The sequence below is a fragment of the Mustela lutreola genome, chromosome 10 (genome assembly GCF_030435805.1).
Source record: "Mustela lutreola isolate mMusLut2 chromosome 10, mMusLut2.pri, whole genome shotgun sequence".
Lineage (NCBI taxonomy): Eukaryota > Metazoa > Chordata > Mammalia > Carnivora > Mustelidae > Mustela > Mustela lutreola.
The window spans coordinates 101,029,662-101,053,723 of record NC_081299.1 but is presented as its reverse complement, the minus strand read 5'-3'; the positions used below and the strand labels follow the sequence as shown (position 1 = coordinate 101,053,723).

Genomic DNA, 24,062 nt, shown 5'->3' with positions numbered 1-24,062 from the left:
TAAAAAAACATCAAAAAAAGGTCACAGAAGTCTGCACAGAACTGCAACAAGGTTGGGGCAGTAACTTAAAAACTTCCAACGAATAGAAGTCAGGCCCAAAGGAATGTGTCCATTTCTTCTAGAATATTCCCACCTCCCCAAATTCTTACCATGCATGTACATATGTATGTATGTATTTATATCGCATCAATCACCCAGAAGCCTGGCAAGGCATCTCAGCTTGACTACAGTTTAATTAGAAACAACTATTTGGAGAATTATAAAAAATTAGCAATTAGATATTTTTATAAACCAATGTAACCCCTTGTAAGAGGTAAAGTTGAAAGAGGGTGTTTTAGTGAATTTTTATGGTCTTTTTCAGCTCTGTAAGTCCAAGACTGCATTTAATGGATGAGGGCAATCAATTGTGCACCTGACACTCTCTGAAGAGGCAAAACGTACTCCAAAGAGAAACACATCATTAAATCTTCTGTTATCACAGAAATAAGCAAAACTCTTGAAATGTTCATTTCAGCTCTAGTAAAAAACTAGTTAAAAAAAATAAAAAGAGTTCATTGTTCCCTGCTGGAATACAATGGAACAACTCCTGAAGGGCTCAACCTTCAGGGGCATGGGAAGATTTTACATTATCATCCCCAGCAGTCCGCACTGGGCTTTTCTTCAGGCAAAGCTGGGAACCACATCCTGACACCTTCTGTAACTAAACAAACTCTTGCTACTTGGTTATTTTCAAGTTGACACCAATTCTACTGTTTAGAAGTCCTTTTAAATAAAAAGAAAAGGGCACCACATTTGAGTTCTAAGTGTATGTTAAAATTAGCTTCTCCCTCTTTTTCCTCTTCCTCTTCTTTTCTTCCAACTGGCTGGTCGCATCAGCAAAAAACATAACTTCACTTTTTGCCTCACATTCCCTCTTGAGATATTCAAGACCTGCCATGTTGAATCCAATAACATCCTGGGGGGTGGGGGGAGCAGATAAGAAAGATTAAATGACCCTTCTCTGACTTCATTCAATACAGCAGTATATGTGAGTCAGGAGAACCAATGCTTCAGGTGTTCTTACTCATCCCTCGTCTAAGGTCTTTCTGGTCTGGTTTTATTTTCTTTTTTCTATTGCTACCAGCTCCAACAAAAATCTTCCCTCAAATACTGACGGATGTCTGGTCAGTACCACCAGAGACAAGGCACAGCTCACTGTGCTACTTCTAAGTCACACACACTCACTCACACACACACACACACACAACCCCTCCCTAGTCACACACACACACACACACACACACACACACCCCTCCCTAGTTACTATACTTCTACAAGGATACCTACCCGGACTTGGCTGACTTTTGAAATAGTTGTTTCCTTTAACTTTTCAATCACTGGCACAAGCATTTGGTTACTAGTAATCTGCCCAAAGTGAATCCTAATATGAAAACAAAACAGTCACGTTACAAAGAGAGGTAGTGGTTCTGGCTCTGCTTACCCCCTTCTAGAAAAGCAAATTGACAGTATCAAAGTAAAACAACAACAAAAAACCCAAAAGGATTCATTTTACCCTATCATCATGGCAATACCGAAATGCTGGCAAAAAACAGCTAAAGATACTTCTCCCGTTACTCAGTTTTATCGGATGTTAATTTTAACACTACTATCCTAAGTTATGACATATTTGACTCATTTGTAAAGCTGGCTCTTTGCACAGCCATCTACCATGTGGCCACAGACTCTGACAATAGTATTTTATGGAGCACTCAGAGAGAAATGAGGACTCTAAGAAATGCTAACTCAACTAAGGTTTATTAATATTTCTAGTGAAGCCTCAGCAAAAAGGAGTTCCTGATCAGTGTCAGACTCCGACCTAGAATCCAAGATGACATCCATGAACTCATGCCCCCCAGTGCACATCCTCAAGCTCAGGGCCCGCTGCAGGTCCTGTATGGCACTCCCCATCCACGACCCCGCCGACATGCTCAAAGACCTCACAGTGTCTCACTTAGAATCAGTAACCCTGATTTCAAAAGTACAGAGGCCAGAGTGAAAAGAGATTATCAGTAGCATTGTTGAGTACCACCGTAAGGCTCAGGATTAAAATAGGGCAACAGAATACTAGAAACATACCATTATCTTTCTTTTGCTACTATCTTGATGGAATAAAAGGAACAAAGAACTAAGAAGCATGAAAATAGATCAATTCAAATACCAATTCATTAAATATACCTGTTTGGATTTTTTTTTTTTTTTTTTTTACTATTTGGAATTGGCTGATCAGTTTGTATTTTGTCTTCATAAGAGCGTTTTAAAGAGTGTTCTCTCTGTTTCTGTTCTCTGCTCTAACAGTTGGAGTCTGGGGTGCAGAGAGAAGGATACAAGAAGGGTATATTTTAAACTCCTATAAAATACATTCTGGGGTATCTGGGTGGCTCAGTGGGATAAAGCCTCTGCCTTCGGCTCAGGTCATGATCCCAGAGTCCTGGGATCGAGCCCCACATCGGGTTCTCTGCTCAGCATGGAGCCTGCTTCCTCCCTTTCTCTCTCTGCCTGCCTCTCTGCCTACCTGTGATCTGTCAAATAAATGAATAAAATTAAAAAAAATCATTCTTCTCAATTACACACTAAGAGGAACTGTTCATATTTAAGAATAATCGAAAAAACATATTTTGTTTCTTCCTTCTCTCCCTGTATGCCCTTACTTTTCCATTTGTTTCTATACAGACCTGAAACATAAAGTCACTGTTCCTTACAATGCTGTTATGAGGACAAAACTCAATTGTTTTGCTTAGAGTAAAAAACAAACAAACAGACAAGCAAATAAAAAAAAACACATATGAGACAAAGTGGCCATTCAGTAATAGGTTCTCAGCAAACAGATAAGGACAAGAGCTACTGCAACCTGGAGACCCATGCTTACGCAAGCATCCCTGAGCCATGTTCCATCTTGTGACTTAAAGAGGTGGGCCATCGCTCTCCTTGTTTAAGGACATGACTGATTCCACGGGATAACAATTTTGTCATATAACAATGAAGTCCTATAACTGTCTCTCAGTCTGAAACATCAGACTTCTGAATCCCAGAGTGTTGACACCATCAGTTCAAGTAGCACTAGAGGAGTTAGGCCGAGCACACACAGTATTCTTAGGAAAGGCTGTTACCTGAGCAGAAAGAAGAGGCACCTACACAGGAGTTCAATATCAGAGCCCAGCTGGATGAATTCATTGAAGAGCTTAAGGATGTCTGGGACGTAAGAAAAAGGTAGCACAAGCAGAGACTCTTCCAGCTCACTGAAGAAGAGAATAAACATTAAAAATGCCACATTACTTAACACATTCAGTGTTTAAATCTTTTATTATTTTTCCCTCCCACTTTTATATTTGAACAGACCTCACCCATTTAGGGTTGAAACAACTATTCATCTATATTCTCGATGGTTCCCTCTTTTTAATATTCTATTTTTATATTTAATATTTTAATCTATTTGATGCATTCTGGTCCATGGAATGCTAGGACACGTTTTTTTTTTTTTTGAGAAATAACTAATTTGTTGAATATTCCACCTTTATATGATACTTCTTTCTGCCATACATTGAGACATACGAGATTCTGTTTGAGGGCTTTTAAGTCTGTTTAATGATTGAGTCTGACAATAACCCTATAATCTTTTAGTTTTGCTAATTTCACAGCTTTTTAATCTTCTGGCTTGTTTTGTTTTACTTTTCTTGAACTAGTTCTAGGATCATTTCATCAACTCCAATTCCAAATCTCAAGGGGATTTCAACTGTACTCACAAACCTATAACTAGTTTAAAAAAACAAAACAAAACAAAACAAAAAAACCTTCTAAATCTTTAAAACACAGAATCTTCCCTTCTACGAATGCACAACACTTCCATTAATTTAAATTTTGTTTTACATTTCTCCAGGGAAGTTTCAGATTCTCAGACAGGTCTGTTTATTTCTTGTTGTAAGGGACAGATTTAGATATTAATTGTTTTGATGAAAATAACTTTCAGAAGATCAAACTCATAAATAAAATCCAAAGGTAAATCACAAATAAGAAACATTATCTTAAAAATATATGACAAAAGACACAAAGAATTCTTAAAATCCACTAGGAAACTACTGAAGAGTGTAAGAAAGGGCAAATAACTAAAAATTCACAGAAAAAACCACAAATGGCCAACAAATAAAAAATCTGTTAATAATCGAAAGAAATTAAAATAATACAATACCACCTTTTGCCTCCAAAACTGGCAAAGAATTTTTGAAAGCCTGGTCAAAATCACTATAAGCTTTCTGGAAAGTAATTCAGCAACACAGACCTTTCAAAAGCTCATGCTGACTGATCAGTTATTGTTAGGCTACAACAAAGATTCCTATGGTGTTCACTGAAGCAATACTGATCAAAAGCAAAAAAATTAAAGCAAATCCAATAATAATTATCCATACGATGGAATGTTTGAGATAATTCAACTAATATTTTTGAAGAATATTAGTAACTTCAGCAAATGCTCAGGAAGTATTTCATGAAAAAGAAAAGGACATAAAATTAAATACATAGGATTCCAACTGTGTTTATATACAAGAAATAAGCCAAAGCAAATACACAACCAAAAAAGGTTACCAGGTGGTACTTGTGACTGATAATAGATGATTTCATTACCTACAATATAAAATAGGACTTCCTTTCATTTGTCTCTAAAAGTATCTCCTTTCATACTTTAGGAGGAGCCTCCTAGTTCTGCTTCAGAAAGGACAGTATAATATACTATTTTCCACCAAAATGTGGACATAATTAAACCTAGAAGAAAATAACCATGAATTATAATTTATTTCATGGTCAGACAGGCATTCAATAAATGCTGTTAGTTGTTATAATTATAGTCATTGTACATTGGAACTCACCTCGACTTGATTCCTTTAAAGATCTCCAACACATAAGCTGAAGGCTATGAAGGAAGCACAACAGCCTTAGCAATACTCTAGGTTGGTTTCTACTGAAGATCCCTAATTCCCCTCTAAAAAACCATGGATCCCACTCAAAGGAGAAACAATGCACTAAGATGGCAATACATGCCCGGGCTTAGAGTTTGTACCATGTGGGTTCACCATCCAGCTCCGCCATTTCCCAACTCTGTTCCCTTCTATGCATAAATCCATTTGCCCATTTGTAAAATGAGGCCACACTGACTCACATGATGACCATGATGAATGAGACGTGCAAGTTAAGTACTAAGTAACTGGAGACTGCTATGTAAGCATACATTTCTCTCTCTCCTCCTTTATCTGATTTATGTCAACTTTTCCTCCAAAAATCGCAATTTCAAAGTTCATTTAGATGAAGAGAATCTTCAGATGGCTCTGGATACTGAACGTAACTAAGCACTAGAAAATATGAGAATGCGGGATGCCTGGGTGGCTCAGTCAGTTAAGTGCCTGCCTTTTACTCAGGTCATGATCCCAGGGTCCTGGGACTGAGTCCCACGTCAGGCTCCCTGCTCAACAGGGAGCCTGCTTCTCCCTCTATCTGCTGTTCCCCCTGTTTGTGCTCTCATGCTCTCCTGACAAATAAATATAAATCTTTAAAAAAAAAAAAAAAAAAAGAAAGAAAGAAGGAAAGAAAGAAAATAGGAGAATGCCAGTCCAATGCAACCAAAATGGGTGACTTAGAAGTTACAGTAAAATACTCCTTTTAAAACACTCAATACCAGGAGAGAATGTTAATGGTGAAGTATTTCCCAATACATCCATCCTCAAATCATGCCTCTGTACTTCCTACTGTCCCTCCTTTGTCCCTGAAAGTAACCTCTGAGTAACCAAGGGGAAACTGGTAGACACTTTACTCACAGAGATATTGCCATAAGCCATCAGGATGGGGTTAATGGGAAGAGGAACCTGTGAAGAAATGATTAGATCAAGTCATTATAAAAACAAGAATTTGATAGTGCTTGTCACAGGCAGGGTGATAACAGTACAGTTTTTAAAGAATATACAAGATCAGGCCTTTCAGTTTCCAGAGTGCTAATGAGTTTAGGAAATAGAATTCATTTGGAAATCTGTGACGGTTGTGGTGTGTCCGAAACCACGGCAGGAGCAGTTTCTGCTCCACGAGTTGAGCACCTCAGTCTGTGATTTCTGCCCCCTCGCTTTTTATTAAGACCCAGCTCCTCTCTTCCCAGTACCTCAACTCCTTTCTACTATTTGAATTAGAGAAGACTATTACATTTATGTCATTTCCTGATCTGAGTCAGTAACTCCCACAGCGATGGTGTTCATCTCAGGAATTCCACAGACATGTTTCTCAGGGTGTAACTCATAGACTATCTCACCTCTTTCCCTGCAGCTTTACAAATGGCTTTGTGTTCCTTCCTTTTTGCAGTCTCCTCTCGGTATAGCTCGATAGCCTCCATGATCCTCTCAGCCTACAGAGATGGCGACAAAGGAGAGAAGTTATCACCATGCCCCTCCACCCCGCCAGCATCCTGGAACACTGCAACTGAAAGGCCTGACTAGAAAAGTACCAACTAGCTTGAATCGGTTTAATAAATTAGTGCTAAGAGTGCAGAACAACATGTGACAACATCTCTGGTGTTTCTTCTGTTTAATTTACAGAGAGAAGATGAGGCATTTTGGGTTCAGGTAAAGCCGTACGGATATGCACATGTGGAGTACGGCAGCCCCCAGAACCCCTGAGAGGTGCTGCTTCCAGGAGATTGAGCTTTTCTTTCCAGAAACCATGTGCTGATTCAGCATGACTCCTGCCCTTGTTAAAAGGGAGGACAACGATGTTCTGAGCTCCATCTATGAATTTCATCAACCTTTTGCCTCAAAAGGGCTACCTGGTTGTTAAAAACTTTCACTCAAAAGTTGGGATCCTCCTTAAAAATGCATATATCATAGATATAGAGATAGAATGTATATCAACTTACTGCTTTGACAGTTTCAATAGTTTTCTTTCCAGTAAAGTAATTGTCACCTTGAGTCTCTCCTGGAACCTGCCAGAAACAAAGAGATCCTTGAAAAATATTGACAGGCACTAAAGAACTAGTAAATGAATCCTATATCCAGAAAAGAACAGGCATCACTGTGTTATGATAATGGAGTATTTACTCCATTAATGGAGTACTTAGTAAGTGCCAGATACTATTAACCAGATAATATGAACTATATCCTACCTCTCTAAAAGTATAAAGAAAATGTCCAATTTCTAAAATTTTTGATTTTTATTTTTGTTCTAGGATTCTCTGAAGCCTCCTTAATAACAAAAAAAAGCCAAAATGACAAACACCCAATACCAAATCTGATCAGTCATTTGTCCCACAAAATCAGGATAAACAGCTGAATCAAACACGACTACACAGACTGCTTTCCACACCAGCTGGTGATGACTTGGGCATCTGGTTCCAATCCTAATTCTATCAGAAATTCTTGAAATTAAATTCTAACAAGATAATTACAATCTCAGGGTCCCCCAAAATTTACTTACTACTGGTTGGTCTTCTTTGGCCACACTCTCCTCATATTCTGCTTCCCTTTGCTGCAAAAGACATATATAAATTAATCTAGAACAACAACCATGGTCTCCACATGAAGTGAAAGGAGACAGTGAAAAGTTGCTTCTTTCAAAACACAATCCCCTAGAGGCTCTTCTGTGTCTGTGTGCCTGCTGAGATGGCTGACAGTGGTGTTGGAAACCTCTTCTGGGGATGCCTGGATGTGCACTGGCTGAGGGGTGGCCACACTAAACAGAACTAGACATCCAATCACCAGCACATTCTGTAACCAAGCCCGAGTCCTTACCATTTCCCTTTCCTCTTCAAGAATAAGAGGCTCCCTGGTTCTTTCCCAAAGTCTCAGAGATTTGTCATGTGATGATGACACAACATAGTCTCCACTGGGGCTTACGGCCAAGCACCAAATTTCCTGGTGGTGCCCCTGGAGAGAGAAGACACAAAAACAGAAACCCTGAGAGGGAACACTTTATTCCTTGACCGAAACCTACTCTACCTGAATGGCAGAACATCACTCGATCTTAAAAGTTCTGAAGTACTGAGCAAGCAAAGAAGGCCAGAGGTTACCTCCAGAGTCTGTATGTGTTCAAATTTGTCCGCATCCCACTGCTTAATCTTATGGTCCTTTCCAGCGGTGAAGAAGAGGTGGGACTTGGGCACAAACTGTAGGTACATCACACTGAAAGGTGAGAAAAGTGATCAAATGCCATCAAATTCCATGTTAGTGAAGAGCCTCGCACACAGTTTTAAAAAGGTAGTTCTAGCATGCCTGGTTATTTGTATTTTAGAATTTTAAATTTCTGACTGAATAGACACAGATGCTCAGGGGAAATGATACATACAGGACTCAAAAGGATGTCTTGGAAAAGACTGCCCCTACCTATCATCATGTGCAAAGAGAGACTTGTGGCAGTCCCCAAAATCCAAACCCCAGATTTTCACATTCCTGTCAGCAGAGCCCGTTGCTATTAGTGCTCCATCCTACAAGGAAGAAAAGGGAACCATTACTTGACCTGATTATCAGAAACTCTACAGTTAGATTAAAAAAGACTAACCCTTTTCTTTCAGAAACATTAAAATCAATATAAATTTCATCTTTATGAAGAGCACCTATTTCTTTGCTTTTATCTAAGATTTCCTTAAAAAAAAGTTTGTTGAGCAAAAGCAAGAACTCTTGTGGCTCCCAATTTTTCGTATTGCTATAGGGCAGTACTGTGCCTTGGTGTCTGTTACCTATTTACTTCCTTAAGTAGGGAGAAGAACAACTCATCTCTGTCACAGGATTTGGGGGAAAAGGTAAAGGGGAGAAAAGGAGAGTCTGGGAAAGAATCTACTAGAATATTTGCTACCCAGCCTTTTATCCCATGTTCTATTTTCTATTATCTTTCTTATGTCAATGCCTCATTCAAATAGTTGTCAGCCTAACAAGACCACTGGAACTATCTCACGCTGCCTACTTACTATTAACGTACTGGTCAAAGATGGCAGTCCTTTCACACAGGCCAGACCCTGTCTCTAAATACATTACTCCCACCCAGGGGTGCCTGGGTGGCTCAGTCATTAAGCGTCTGCCTTTGGCTCAGGTCATGATCCCAGGGTTGTGGGATTGAGCCCCGCATAGGGCTCTCTGCTCCGCAGGAAGCTTGCTTCTCCCTCTCCCACTCCCCTGGCTTGTGTTCCCTCTCTCGCTATGTCTCTGTCAAATAAACAAAATCTTAAAAAAAAAAAAAAAATACATTATTCCCACTCTTACCCGGAACTCAACACTGCAAAAAATATGATTTTGGTCAAGAGATTAACAGTACAGATGTAGTGCAAAATACTGTAAATGTCCAAATACAAAGCCAAGCCAAGTTCCATCTTCTTCACTGAAATTATCTTTCAGAAGAAAGAGGGATGCCTTTTTTAAAGTCTTTTGTATTTTAGGGTGCTCTACCAATTATGGTGTTTTAGACAACAAAATACCATCTGGGGAATCCACAACAGCAAGTTAGTTGTAAGGATTAACTCAGATATTTGTGAACATATCCTGGTAGCACTAAAGTAATACACATACACACATACAACACATAAGATACATTTACAATATACATTATTTAATGGATTTTTGGGAGAAAGATATACAACAGGATGAAAAAATACTCTAAAATGAAGATAGCTAGCCAAGAACGAAGAAGGTGCTTTGGAAAAGACAGCTTGTTACTAAGACACTTTAAATTTTACTTACATAAGAAATGTCCATGCATATAACAGGCAGTTTGTGTCCATACAGTGAAAGAAAGAACTATTAAAAAAAAAAAAAAAAAGAATGTAAACAATTCATGTTTGTGTATAAGATACAGGCATTGTTTGTTATATGTGGATCTAAAATAGAACTTTTAAGATACAATTCTAAACACTGCCATGGATTGCTTTCTATTTATATTTTCAAAGAAGACAAGCCACCAAAGGCAGCTCATAGCCGTGACACTTTGCAACAGCGAAGACTTCAGGCACTTGCTTCCCAACAATGTTCCCAGGCCTACTGCAGTCCTCCGGACTCTGGGCCTAGGGCCCAGTAATCTACAATTTTTAAAAGCAACCCAAATGATTCTGGTGTCCAGCCAAGTGTGGAATCACTGCTCAGGAGACGCAGTAATGTTCTTCCACTCCTGGCTGCCACAGGATGTTCTGTCTACAGATTTTCTGAGCTTATGAAATACAACTTGCTTTAAGCAAAATTTATGAGCCAAAGGGTTCTTTAAAAAGTCTTGCTTTCCTAGTACACCTACAATGTTTTGATTCACACATACATCTTTAGAAACATAGCACAGCTAGGCACAGTCAAGGCCACTTTCCAATCTCAACCCATGATCAGTGAGAAAGACAGAAACTATTTCCAGGCATAATCACTGTACCTTTAAAGTGTCAATGTAGAAAATTTTTACAGTACAGTCCAGCAAAGACACAGCCAACAGCTTTTGGTTGGGAGAGTAACGGACACACAGAACGTCTTCATCTAGTTGCAAGGTTCGGGTTTGCTTCACAGAAAGTCTAGCACGATGGAAAGCATGAAGAAAAAAAGAAAGAAATGAGTGCTCTACAAAGGCTGACAGAAATTCCAAAAACTCCCTGGAGCGTAAGAGAAATACATATGTCGAAAGCCCCTTCAGTGGTTCCCCATTCTCATTCCAAAAAAAGGACAGAAATTTAAAAATGTCTACTCACCTCTTCTGGGTACTATTTTCATCTTTTACCAACTCAAAATCCCAGAACTTGACAGATTTATCTGCACCACCTGTCACAAAGCCACGCTGAAAAGCCAATGACATTGCAATTAAAAAATATTTTATTACAGAAACTTGGGTAAGAAGTTATATATCAAAATTGTTTTCAAAAGGCCACTTTTATTTAATAGCATGGAAGAATAATTTAGAAAAATGTGGTTCCTTCCTAACCCCTTTCATTGCTTTTTTGGGGCTGCTGCCATAGACCTTATTTGAAAATTCCTAGCAGGGGCTAATGTAGACAGATGGTAACTAGTATAAAGTTCTAGTTATAATTTGTTCAGCATCAGAAAGACTCTGAACATTGTAGGGTTTCTTGCTCCACCCAAGAAAGCACCACTCAAAAGGATTTGCTATTAATTAATAAATTATATAAATTACATATATATTTATATAAATATGCCTATTTATATAAATTTATATTTATATAAAAATATATAAATAGATTAATTAATAAAATGGTTTGGCAAATATACACAGACTGGAATATCAAAATAGGTTTATTCAAGTATTTACCTCAGAAAAGTATAAATTTATCCTGCAATGTCCATGCTTAAAATATGTTTGAAACTGTTTCCAACATTAAGAAAATTAGTCAATACAATACAACATAGTATTAAAGCATAGAGAACTAGGGTCTGAAAACTAGATCTCAGGTGTTTATTCTGCCATTTGAGATTAGTAACAAAGGAAACAACCTTCCAATGATCCTTAGTGTCACTGTGATGACAAAAACTATCTAGTTTACAAAACCATTATACAAATAACAATGACATGATGGACATAAAAATACTTTTCAGGAAGAGAATTCCCTATAAATGTATGTTACTACTATTTAAAAATTGTTTTTTAAGACTTTATTTATTTGACAGAGAGAGAGAGCACAAGTAGGCAGAGAGGGAGGCAGAGAGAGAAGGGGAAGAAGGCTCCCTGCTGAGAACCCGATGTGGGGCTCCATCCCAGGACCCTGAGATCATGACCTGAGCCAGAGACAGAGGCTTAACCCACTGAGCCACCCACGCACCCTATTATTTAAATTTTAAATGCTGTTTCGTTCTGACGCCAAATGGCATAACCACTCTAAAATTCCAGATCCCATTTTTTCCAAAAATGGTATCTACATTCAATGGACAAAGGTTCAACACTATTGAGAAGATACAAATGAACAGGCCACAATCTCTTATTATGGTCCAAAAAATACCTCCAAATGTTTTGAGGAACAGCACCATGACTTGAGTAAGTATACAGTTCTCTAAGGTGACTCCTCCGAAGGAAGACTTGAAAGGTCTGGTGTATTTGCTATCAATACTAGACTTATATGATCATAGACATATAGACTAAAAGGGGAACAGGAAAGTCTACTCCATCCTCCACACTATGCTGCCCAAGGAACTATTTCCTCTTAGGAAGTACCACAAACCATTGGTGAAAACTCTCGAGGGTAAGCAATTGGATGCCATGCAGCTGGCGGTCAAGAGCAGCTGAACGAGAATGCATTTGATAATGACAGCTATTCGTATTATCAGGCATGTGATATGCCATCAATATAGGAAATTTAAAGATCAGATAAGAAGCAGGCCTTCTTCTTTAAGAAACCCCAAAGAAATATTTGTTAGGCAGCAGTAAAATCTGATTTAAGAAACGGGAAAGTACTCCAGTCCAGATCCTAACATCTGGTTTCGTTACCTGATCTGGAGAGAGAGACAAGGACCATAAAGCTCCATCATGTGCGTCTATTGTCTCCAGCAGATTTCCTGAGGCCAAGTCATAAAGCTGCAGCTTTCCTGTCTGAGGAAGACACAAAATGAACACAGCTCAAAGAGCACACCCACAACCTCCAAGAGTCCTGCCTACACAGCTTACAAAAGATTTCAGAGCTGACCAGTGACCATGTGGCTGATGGCTTAGCAAATGGATCCCACATGCCCCTCTCTGTGCCTCCTGTCCGAACAGATGCCGTGGATGTGCTGGGTTAATTCTGGCAGGGCTACTCGGCAGCAGGATGACAGAAACGTGCAACCTGGCAGTCCTGGCCTCTTGTCACATTTGCTGGTTCTCAAACTTCACAAGGGAAATAGCATGGCCAGAGGCAAATCAGGAGAAACACAACAGCAGATACACCTAAAAACCTTTCAAGTTTAATAAACTTTAACTGTAACTGGCTTAACCAACCATCTAGTTTTAGTTTCCTTCTCTAGAATATGCTGACAATGAGAAATAAGTAACTACCTATGATGCTAGGGAGAGCAAAAAACAAAACAAAAAACACAAAAATGCAAAAGCTTAGAAAACAATGAGCCACATTTCCTGCTTAGAACTTGGCTAATCAAGAACAAAAAACAAAAAAACAAAAAACTTTTTTTAACTAAATAATGTGATCATAGTGCCAGCAAGGCATACACGATGGCAAAGCCTCCTCTATGATGGTATTCTGCACGTGGGGTGGCAAGAGTGTAAGGAAGACCTAATTCCCAGGGCTGCCTTCTTCTGGCTCTGTTGATGAATTCACCTTCAACAGCCTGTTTTCTCATCTATAAAATGGGGTTTACAGCACCAGCTTCTCAACATGTTTGTGGGCATTAAATGATATCATGTACATTGACTGCCTTGCATAGAGACTGGGCAGGGATCTGCATACTGCACTTTAGTCATATGGGTAGACTTCGAAGATATTCACGAAATGTTCTAACAAAAACAACAGAGGAGCCATTCGCCAAAAGAATGAAAGACAAACGAGAGAAACTTGTAATTGGAATTTAATGTTCATTCCCTGACAGTGACTCTAAAATCTCTCTGGTTTATTTTAACCTTTTAGCTGGGCAAAAAATACCCATTGTGACACACAGGTTTTCTCATAAAACAATTGTATATAATGACAAATCTTTGCAAAGCACTTTTCAAAGCATCCCGAAGACCTTATTTCATTTATTCTCACTGCTATTCCTATTATCAGTCCTTCATGCTCCCAGCTCTTATTTACTCATCATTCACTGTGAGCTAGTTTCTGTGGTAAGTGCTTTCTGTAGGGTGAGGTGGGTTGTTTAACCCATTTTACAGGAGAAAACCAAGGCCTACGGGGGCAAGTACCTTGCCCAAAGTTCTCACACCCAGTGAGTGGGAAAACTAGAATTCAAACCTAGGCCCACCTAGTGCAAAAGCCACTGTCAAAAAGCACGTGTTGTCATCCTGTTATAGAGATGAAGAAACACACTAAAACAAGTTCTGGGACTTGCAGCAATTTACCCATTCTAAAAGGGGGAGAATCTGAATCCAAATCCAAGTCTGCTTATGCCTGCACGTTTATCCCCTGATCTTACTGGCAAGTGGCAATGAGGACTAGTCAGTGTGTCTTTACTGAATGCTTCTACCTACCAAGCTGGACACTAGGTACTCTGTATATTTTATTAGTCTTCTCAAATCGCAATTACACATGTGCTTGTGAAGAGATGCCGCAAAGGCCAGCAAAACATGAATGACAGTTCTCTCAAGGTCATGATCGTCGTTTCCTTCCTCACAGTCTGATATAAGGTTTGATTTTTTAAAAAACACAAAGAAAACAAAACTAAAAAGAAAACCCCTCAAAAAATGGCAATGAACTACCAACTTCTTATTATCCAGCTCCCATTCATTTCCAATATGCAAAAACCAGGAACCAGAATTTTCAAACGACTTTAAGAATATGGAGTAGAAAAGTCTCCAAAATCCAAAAAGTCTGAGTTTACCTTTGTTCCTATGACCACCTGCCTATCACCAGGCACGAAGAACGAGCACAGCGCGTATTCACAGGTCATTGTGCGGATACACTGTAGTGTGGCCCTGTGAAGACCAAGTAATAAAGAACCGCATGTTAGGAAAACCTGCTTCCCCATCCTAGAGGTCAGCGCACTCATTCAATACACACCTAGCCACACAGAGCTCGGCTCATACCCAGTTAGAGTCAAGAGAGAAAAATTTAAGTGGCATCTTTTTGGGGGGGCAGGGAGGGCTCCTAATCCTAAGGAATAGATTATGTAAAATCGGGACTCTCCCCCCCGCCCAAAAAAAAGCATCTGCGGGCCAATGTGCCACCACAAAGAAGTAAATGAGTCCACAGGATTACAAATCAAATTAGCCTATTATGAAATAACTCTACAAGTTCATTTTATTGGACGATAAACATTCATCCCTTCAACAGATGTACATCAAATGCCCACTTCATTCATCACTTGCTGAATGCCAGATGTTAATCTAGGCGCTGAAGGTTTAACAGTGAGTTAAACAGTTAAACAGCCCTGAAGCTTGTAAGCCCTCACATTCTTTAGCAATGAGACAAGCAGGCACCACACCGGTCTACCAGGTGACAGCAGGAGCTGTGGAGAAACAACACTGGGGGCAAGAGAGGAGGGTGAGGGTGGGCGACCGTTCCAGGCACAAAGAACGGGAGTTCAATTCCTACAACAGGGGCATGTTCTTGCTGTGTTTTAAGGGCAGAGAAAAGCCCAGTGGGCAAAAGGTGAGGTCTGTGAGCACTTTTGCTTCTAGGCAGAATGAGGTGGGGCTACTAGGAGTGGTGCCACTTCCATTATGACGATCACACCGGTGGCTGTGTGGACAAGAGACTCCAGTGGGGCATGCAGGAGGGAGACCCGCCAGGAAGCTATCAACACCACTCTGGGGAGAGGCAATGGCAGACGATTGGGGGTGGCAGCAGAGGGGACGACACATGCTTGGACACTCAGTTCTTAAAGCTGGAGCTGCAGGATCTGCTGGTGACCTGGACCTAGGAGAGGAGAGAATGGCCACAGCATCTGGGGGAGAACAACTGGAAGGAAGTAATTACTTTCGAAGATGGGGAAAGTCTGTAGGAGCAACAGGTGGGGAGACCATGGTAGAGATAAGATCACAAGCATGGTTTGGGCCATAAAAAAAATGGAACTACCCAATCAGACAGCCAGATGGTGACGCAAATGGAAGACTTGGATGTAAGGGTCTGGTGTTCAGGGAGAGGCTTAAGGCTAGAGGAAGAAATTCATGCGTCGTCAGCTCAGAGAAAGCTCATAAAGTAAGTAGACAGAGAAGTGGTCCGAGGACTCTGCCCTGAAGTATTCCAACACTCAGAGGTCAGAAAGGTTAGCAGGACCCAGCACAGAGAGAGGGAATGACCAGCAGAGGAAGAGGAAGTAATGAGAGTCCAAGTGCTTCAAAGAGGAGAAAGTTATCAATTCAAGGAGAAGAGTGCCACATGAAGCTTACGGGTCACCGGATTCAGAAATATGAAGATCACTGATGAGGTGACCAGAGCTGCTGTGGTGAAAAGGTGGGGAAAGGCCTGATGGGAGACAGATGAAGACAGAACAGAGAACAGAAATTAGAGGATGGGTTGTGACTGGAGAGACTGAGGAGGAGACAGGGCTATTAACTTCTTTTCAGATGGGACGAATTAGAGCATACTTGTATGCTGCTGGAAATGATCCCAGAGAGCAGGAATGTCAAGATGCAGGAGGACAACAGCCAGCAGGCGAGCAGAGACAGGACCACAGGTGCGAGCTGTGGCTAGCGTTGGTTAGGAGCACCAACATAGGAACAGGAGGGAAGATGGACTGCATGGGTATAGATGCAGGTGAACTGCCAGATACGCTGGGAGCACATGAATATTTTCTAGACGATTCCTTTTTTCAGTGAATTAGGATGGAAGGTCACCAGCTTAAAGGTGCTAGAGGGGTTTGTGGCTTGAGGAGAGAAGAGGTGTACAACAGTCACCTAGGAAAGGAATGAAAAATTACAGTAAAAATACTGGACAGCACTAAGAGCCTACTAGAATTTAAATAGTAGGCGGCTTATTTGTGTGTTTTCCTCTAGCCAACTACAGTGACAAAGTTTTTTTGCACCAAATTTAAAAAAGCAATTACACTCCACAGGCCCACAATCAAGAGACACCCTCAAGAGTACTGGAACCTCACTCACACGGGAGCCAACAGGACTGGATAAAGCCGGGGAGAGCACCATTTCACAAACCTGTTCCATATCTTCACGGACTCTGCAGCAGCTGAAAGGACAGCAATGTTGTCAGAGCTAAACGAAAGGGTCCGCACGTCGCTGCGGTGACCCCCGATGGTGATTCTGCTTGTCCTGACGGGCTGAGGAGCAGGCGCAGATGGCTGCAGCGAATACGACTCCACCAAGTTGTTCTGCAGCAGGAAGACTGCCTTCAACTCTCCTTGAGGTGAATGAATGAAGTCAAAGGATCTGCATGAGAAAGTAATTCATTTATGAAAGTAATTCATAAATGTTCTCGCCATCTTCACTCACAAGGTTAACTGCTTCCAATAAAGCTTCACAGTGTCCTCAACCTATGTGATGTTTGAGCAAGTATAAAGGTTTCACAAAAAGTGCTCTGCATGTTGGACAGTAGGCCAAAAACACCTGGGCTCAGGTACTGGATCTGATGGGTACCTTGCTTTTATGTATGTAATTTTTCTAAGTGCCCTTAAATGTTTTAGAGCATGGCATATACATTTTTCTTTTTAATCGGCAGCACGAAAGAAAACTAAACAAATAGAAACCGTTATTATAATAAAACCAACGAGATGATGCATAAGATCCAGGCATGCCACGATCACTGTCTCCAAATACGTAATTTCTCCAGACTGCCCAAAATTAGTATGAAAAAGCCAATACAACTTTGCAGCTTACTATTTCTACAATATTGCTCAGGCACTTCAGATATTATACTTCTACTCACTTGATTTTGGCAGAAGTTTTGATATTAGTCACCCGTTGGATTTCATCTTGCAGAGTCATTTCAACACTGACTTCAATGTCTTCCTCTTCCCCTTTGGAAGAATTTAATCTATAGGGGGATAAAAAAAAAAGATGATGACTTTTCTAGAAGATGCTTTGTTATTACGTGAGCCAAACTGTGGCTCTGCGACCAATAACCTGTGTGATCCTGGGAGAGCCCCCTAACCACACAGGACTACCATGAGAATTAGATAATGAAGTGTATGTAGTTTGTGAACTACAGTGACATAAAATGTTATTCCATTTAATTGGTATTCTCGGTAAGTGGATTTTGAAGGGAACAGCCCATAAAATTTCCTGGGGCAAATAAGTTTTGTAATTCAAACTATTCCAACGAAATGTACCTGGTGAACTTTTCTAACTTCAGGACTTTTTAGAAGATAATTAACCTGCACTTATGAGTCCAACTATGTCAAATAAACCAAAGGTCATACAAGGTTTGCCAAGGGGACTTTTTCTTGAGCCCTGATAAATTTTAACCACCGAGGAAGTGATTTCTTTGGTTACCATAGTAACCTGTTCCAAGCTGATGTTGTCCCAAATGTCTATTCTATAGTCCTTCTCTTCATAGCCCCCAAGGTTAGCATTATGGAACCCAACTTCCTTCTGTCTGGGCTGCTGGCACTGAAGACATCTGCTGGCTTGAGAACTAAAAATCACTCAGATGCTATTTTTAAAAAATCTGTATAGCCTTTCTATGTGGTTCTGAGCTCACGACTCAGCAACATGCTAATTATGAAGCTGTGGAAATGTAAACAGCACTGCAAACATCTTCTCTAGCTTTTAAAAGTAACAGCTAACAGAGTAATTACTTCTTTAAAGAAGCCATAGTTTTTCTATCAGTACCAAGTGGCCCATTCAAGATACTTTATTAATAGTAAATATTAAAAAAACAAACAAAAAAACACACTTTGCTTTCTTTCTAGCTTTCTTCATCTTCTTATCCATTTTCTTTTGAACTTCTGCTTTGGAAAGGATGCAGAACACTTCTAGCACAGAATCAGTTCCCTAGAAAGGGAAAAGTTGATGTGAGTCCAGGAAAGGCAATTTGTAATGTAGCTTTTTCTTAGAAAGACCAAAACAATAATGTTCCTTTTTCTTCCCTTATGGGTTGTATTACCTTGGACAGCTGCCTCCCTCTGGGATGGCCATCTCATGTATAAAGTGGCAATACCACTTCCTACTCACAGCTTTGCTCTGAAGACCAAATAAGAAGCTAGCTAATCCTTTTAAATTGCTCAGAAAAGCATGCATGTAATGCTTGCTAACAATAAAAACAATAATATTAACTATTACTGTATTATGCTAATAGAAGCTAGGGATTATAAATCTACCCAGCAGCACATAATGAATTGTTAAGACAACTGGGGGAAAATTAATCTCTACCTACATGGAATATAAAACAAGCACAAGTCACTGAAAGGAATAGCCTCATCTCTGTTTTCTCTGACAATTGGTACTCACATGGCAAGCTAGAATCCTGCCTGTCCTGTCGACCGCAAGGTTCACAACTCTGTCCCTTCCCTCCCGCATGATGGAACCAGCTTTTCTGCATGTGAGGATGCGCTATGGAAAAAGCAAGGGAGAAGACCAAAGTAAAATGCAAGTTGTCAAACCTATGAAAAAGCACGATTCTAAAGAGATGCAGGTGACAAAGATATTCCCTATAATGACAATAATTGTGAGTTTTTAAATAAAAAATCTCCAATTCTCGCTTTTCCCATTGACTCAACACAAATGAGGGTAAAACAAAGAATTACATCCTCAGGAGTTTCGTCTGTCTCCAGGGCGCCATCCTCAGGCTGTGTGTCCTGTATTTCAGGGGAAGTCCCTTTGCTTTTCTTGGGCTCTGGTTCTTCTAAGTCTGCCACCTGTTTTATAAAAATGGGAAAATAGAAGCTGAAACAATATGTTCCAGGAGATGTCTCTTAACCCTAATGACTTAGAACTCCATTCTTATGGCCACAAATAAGTGCTCTCTTTGACCAAACCTCTTCAGCTGTAGGACACTTAACCAGAGTATGTTAAAAGCTGACTACGAGAATGCAAACAAAACAGTATTCACTATGCTATCTCCAGTAACTTTCCGAAATACACAGACTAAGGTTTAGTAAACCTAGACTATGGTTTAGTAATTTAAACTGAGGTGAGGGGCGCCTGGGTGGCTCAGTGGGTTAAGCCGCTGCCTTCGGCTCAGGTCATGATCTCAGGGTCCTGGGATCGAGTCCCGCATCGGGCTCTCTGCTCAGCAGGGAGCCTGCTTCCTTCTCTCTCTCTCTGCCTGCCTCTCAGTGTACTTGTAATTTCTCTCTGTCAAATAAATAAATAAAAAATCTTTAAAAAAATAAAAAATAAAAAAATGAGGTGAAAAAATGATGACTGATTCTTCATCAACTTTAAAACTTTCTTTTGTGAAAGAACTGCCATATTCTGAAAGAAAGCTGCCAGTCTGGCACAGAGAACTACAAAGGCAATCCAGACATAAAGAAAAGATAAAGCCTAGCCTACTACAAAAGAACCCGCCAGAATAGCTACGGAACACAACACTACACACCTAACTCCAGCTAAACCTGCAGTCCATAAACTTTTCCACACAAAATCTTTGAGGATCTGAGAAAGTTACACATCTTCTCAGAACATATGTTTATACACAGACACAAATGTTACACAGATTTTTTGTCTGAGGGGAAGTCCCAGATATCCTGAAGTCCATCCATGGACACCCAAAGGTCCAAGAACTCTGGGCTAAGAACCCCACAAATTAACATTAGCATCACCAGAAGGTGTAAGCCTAAAAGTAGCCTTCTTAGAGCTCAAATAAAGGAGGGTAACTAAACTAATAATGAAGAAAAAGTTCTGATTAGAAGTTTTAAAATGCTTTCTAGTGCTTTGGGAAGTACTCAGTAGTTACAACTGATTCAAAATTCAATGAGCCTGTAACACTGCTAAAACACGGCATTGCCTATGATTAAAAAAAAAAAAAAAAAAAAAAAAAAAAAAACCCAAAACAAACAAAAAAACCAATTACCTCCTGAAGATAGGCTATGTCCCAAGCCCTCAGCTCACTGTCGGAAGTCCCAGTAATGAGTCGCTTGTCTTCTGATACCAGCACCAACCCCCACACCTACAGAGTATAAAAAGATTCAAATAATACTATTTTTAGGAGACTCTAGGATATATGATGTGACATCCAAAAATCTAAGTATACTATCTGTAGTAAAATCTGACATTTGCAAAGCCTAATATTAAGGTAACCCTTTCAAAATACACTAAGAGAAACCTTGGAGCGCCTGGGTGGCTCAGTCTATTAACTGTCTGCCTTCAGCTCAGATTATGATCCTGGGGTCCTGGGATCGAGCTCCATGCTGGGCTCCCCGCTTCTCTCTGTCTGCCACTCTACTTGTGCACTCTATCAAAAAAATAAATAAAATCTTTAAAAAAGAGAGAGAAATCTCACTTTTGGAAAGAAAACATGGCCTGTGGTAGAACTGTTGATTATGAAGTGAACTATTAGTTTCTCTGTAATTTCCTACCCTTAAATTTAGATAGTAGCTGTTCAGCACAATTCCTAACTAGAATCCACTCAAATGAGGATTTGAAGTCCGGTACTTCTTTGCTTCAGCCATACCTTGCAAATAGAAGGCACCCCACTGATGTCTATGGGATAATTTTTAAGCCTCAAATATTTAAGAACAATGAAAAGTATTGTTGCGAATCAACAGTCCAAGAATCTAATTTGCTTTGGTCATCAGTTAATTCCAGGTATGGTTTTGAAAGCCTTCTATGAGCAAAGCATGGAAGAGGATGCAAAGACATAAAATATTCCCTGATCTCTACTGAAAATGTCTATGTTCGGGCAACTATTATAATGACTAAGATTTGCGGTTTACACATCATGGGGCCATGCACTGTATATACACTGGCATTAAACCTATCATCAAAAAGGTGGATACATTACTTAAAATCAATGAAACTCATATTCACGGATTAGAAACTTAGCCAAGGCCGATTTCTACTAAACACCAGAGTAGCATTATCTGCTCCACACCTCTCCATCTCTCAAGACAACACATGATGATTACTATGAGCAGTAAAAACAAAGGGCCATGAAAGGCCCAGGGAAAAAAACCATCTTTTTGCCTTGCCATTCTTTCCCTGGGCCCGTGACCTTACATGTACCTCGGTTCGATGGCCAACCATTGTTTTAAAGCAGTGCTGGGTATCAAGGTCCCACCATTTCACCATGGTATCTTTTCCACTGGAAAAAAGAAACAGGAAAAGTCTTATTAGGAAAAATCAGTAAATGGGAGGTCAAGGACTCATGTGGTGTCTTCAGGAAAATATGTATTTTTTTTTTTAATAAAGAATCCTAATTTTCCATTATTAGGTAGGAAATACAGTATTTCACCCGTAAGTACAGAAATAACTTTGAATTCAGAATGTCAAGGAACACAGACACTGACCTGTGGCCTACTGTCAGAGCACCCACATCCCCCCCCTGACTGACACAAATCTCTCACCTCTCTTCTGCTCCAATCTCCCATGTCCAGCTGATCCCCACATCCTGAAAATGCCTCCTCTGTGAGGTCTTGACTCTTTCCAATTCACTTCTGTCCATGAACCTGAATTTAAGTTCTACTGCCTGAACTATTTTCATAGCTTCTTTTCCAGTCTCTTTGTCCATTCCCTGTGTCTTCATTACATCTAATAAACTATCAGATAATCTAAGTTTTTTAAACTTCCACTAGCTCAAGGTTCTCTACAGAAACAAAATCAGGCCCTTTAGCACCATTTTAAAAACTTCTCATTCATTGGCTCTGAGTCTCCCTGCCAGTGAGCTCTACTCTGGCCTCAAATGCCTCTCCCCTGCTTCCCCATTAATATAAATCTAACATAATCCTCCTTCATAACCAAACTGGAAAACAAAACAAAACCCCAAAAACATGATTTATAAAGTCTTTCCTATACAATCCCATCTCATTGTGTCATTTCCTTTCTTTGACACAGCTGACCCCTGCACGACGAGGGGGCCAGGGGCACCAACTCCCTCACCCCCGGTATAGTAAAAAATCTCCAAATACCTCTGATTCCCCCAAAACTTAACTACTCACAGCCTACTATTAATCAGAAGCCTTACCAGTAACATGAACAGTTCATTAACACATATTTTGCATGTAATATTCTCACAACAAAGTAAAGAAAAGAAAATCATAATAGAAAACACATTTACAGTTCTGTCCTGGATTTATTGAAAAAAATAAATGCATACAAGCGGACCTGACTGATTCAACCTTGTTGTTCAAGGATCAACTGTGCCCTAAGCTAAACGTGTATGTTCTTTTAGAACCTTAGTCATTCTTTCACAGAATCTGTGTTATCTGACAACACACCAATGTGCCTTCCATCCCATAAGAACTAACAAACCAATCATATGGCATTCAGTGCTCCTTCACAACTGCTTCGGAGTCATTACTAGGGTTCTAGTTACTGCTGGCAAACCTTAGGATCCCAAACTTTCCTGGGTGGCTATTCCTTAGGACAGATAATTAGTTTGAACCCTATGAAACTGCTGGTACTTGACCTATTATGTTTGACCTACACAAATGGAAATTCCAAAAGGTTCAACCTAATAGATGTTCAGAAGGCCTACATACAGAGTATGTCTATTCTCAAAAGGTAGGCAAATTGAACACTTGTTATTCACCTCTGCTCACTGCTCCACATTCTGTTTTCCTGACTTTCTAAGGATTCAGAAAATGGGATAACTCATTCTATAAAAGGCATGTCAAAGTTTAAGGAACATAAAAAAGCTAATACCAGAGGATAAAAATGACAAATCAGAAAAGGGAATTAAAAATGCCAGACGTAACTCTATGGATATCTTCTTTGATGCTACTGGGGAGAAGAGGGAAGGAGAGAGGAAAGCAGAGGGCAGAGGCTAACACATGAGCCTGAGGGTAATGCGGACAAATGAGGAAGGAATGACCCAAATTCTGTCTTTGAAACCTTCGCTGATGCATTTCCATAGAAAAGAACTAGAAATAAAACTGTTATTTACCTAGTAACCAGCAGATTCTTTTCTCGTAGAAACAGTGCTTGTGTGATGGCGTCCTTGTGCCCCTTAAGACGGTAGAGGCCGCTTTCATTGATCACATCCCACACAATAGCATCTGTGTCCTAAAGGGATCAGGAAATAGAGCAGAATTTTCTTTATCTCATCAGGCTTCAACAAATAATACGATGTAACATTGTCATTACAGAGATGATCCTTGTAGAAAATTTGGAAAACACACAGAAAAGTTTAGAGGGAATAAACAGCCTTTAATTCCACCATCTATACTGCTCCAATCCAACACTGAGGTATTTTCAGAAAACTGGGATCATGCTATTGATATCATTTTATAACCCTTTTTTATCCATTTTAAAGCATTTCCATTTTTCCATGTCCTTCCAGACTGTTCTCATTTTCAATGATCACAAAATAATCCTAAGGCTATACCATAATCCATTTAAAC

The 24,062-nt window shown here is 39.9% G+C and overlaps 2 protein-coding genes across 3 annotated transcripts in view; one reads left to right on the top strand and one right to left on the bottom strand.

Moving 5' to 3' along the window:
* Positions 1 to 6,570, top strand: part of SPAG17 (sperm associated antigen 17) — a 224,885-nt gene extending 218,315 nt beyond the window's left edge. Inside the window, exon 49 of the mRNA XM_059137012.1 lies at positions 6,370 to 6,570. The gene's annotated coding sequence lies outside the window, so the exon portion shown is untranslated. The remainder of the gene's footprint in view (positions 1 to 6,369) is intronic.
* WDR3 (WD repeat domain 3) overlaps positions 216 to 24,062 on the bottom strand; it is a 29,864-nt gene continuing 6,017 nt past the window's right edge. For both annotated transcript variants that reach the window (XM_059137013.1, XM_059137014.1), the window contains exons 4-27: positions 23,606 to 23,724; positions 21,727 to 21,805; positions 20,576 to 20,671; positions 19,308 to 19,418; positions 19,012 to 19,113; positions 18,458 to 18,555; positions 17,489 to 17,596; positions 16,762 to 16,992; positions 14,490 to 14,583; positions 12,454 to 12,555; positions 10,709 to 10,794; positions 10,399 to 10,534; positions 9,729 to 9,785; positions 8,382 to 8,482; positions 8,069 to 8,180; positions 7,791 to 7,925; positions 7,477 to 7,527; positions 6,920 to 6,985; positions 6,320 to 6,412; positions 5,838 to 5,885; positions 4,896 to 4,939; positions 3,147 to 3,275; positions 1,327 to 1,420; positions 216 to 955 (exon numbers count right to left, since the gene is read on the bottom strand). In XM_059137013.1, the coding sequence (XP_058992996.1) occupies positions 800 to 955; positions 1,327 to 1,420; positions 3,147 to 3,275; positions 4,896 to 4,939; positions 5,838 to 5,885; positions 6,320 to 6,412; positions 6,920 to 6,985; positions 7,477 to 7,527; positions 7,791 to 7,925; positions 8,069 to 8,180; positions 8,382 to 8,482; positions 9,729 to 9,785; positions 10,399 to 10,534; positions 10,709 to 10,794; positions 12,454 to 12,555; positions 14,490 to 14,583; positions 16,762 to 16,992; positions 17,489 to 17,596; positions 18,458 to 18,555; positions 19,012 to 19,113; positions 19,308 to 19,418; positions 20,576 to 20,671; positions 21,727 to 21,805; positions 23,606 to 23,724 (2,448 nt within the window). In that variant the 3' untranslated portion in view covers positions 216 to 799. The remainder of the gene's footprint in view (positions 956 to 1,326; positions 1,421 to 3,146; positions 3,276 to 4,895; positions 4,940 to 5,837; positions 5,886 to 6,319; positions 6,413 to 6,919; positions 6,986 to 7,476; positions 7,528 to 7,790; positions 7,926 to 8,068; positions 8,181 to 8,381; positions 8,483 to 9,728; positions 9,786 to 10,398; positions 10,535 to 10,708; positions 10,795 to 12,453; positions 12,556 to 14,489; positions 14,584 to 16,761; positions 16,993 to 17,488; positions 17,597 to 18,457; positions 18,556 to 19,011; positions 19,114 to 19,307; positions 19,419 to 20,575; positions 20,672 to 21,726; positions 21,806 to 23,605; positions 23,725 to 24,062) is intronic.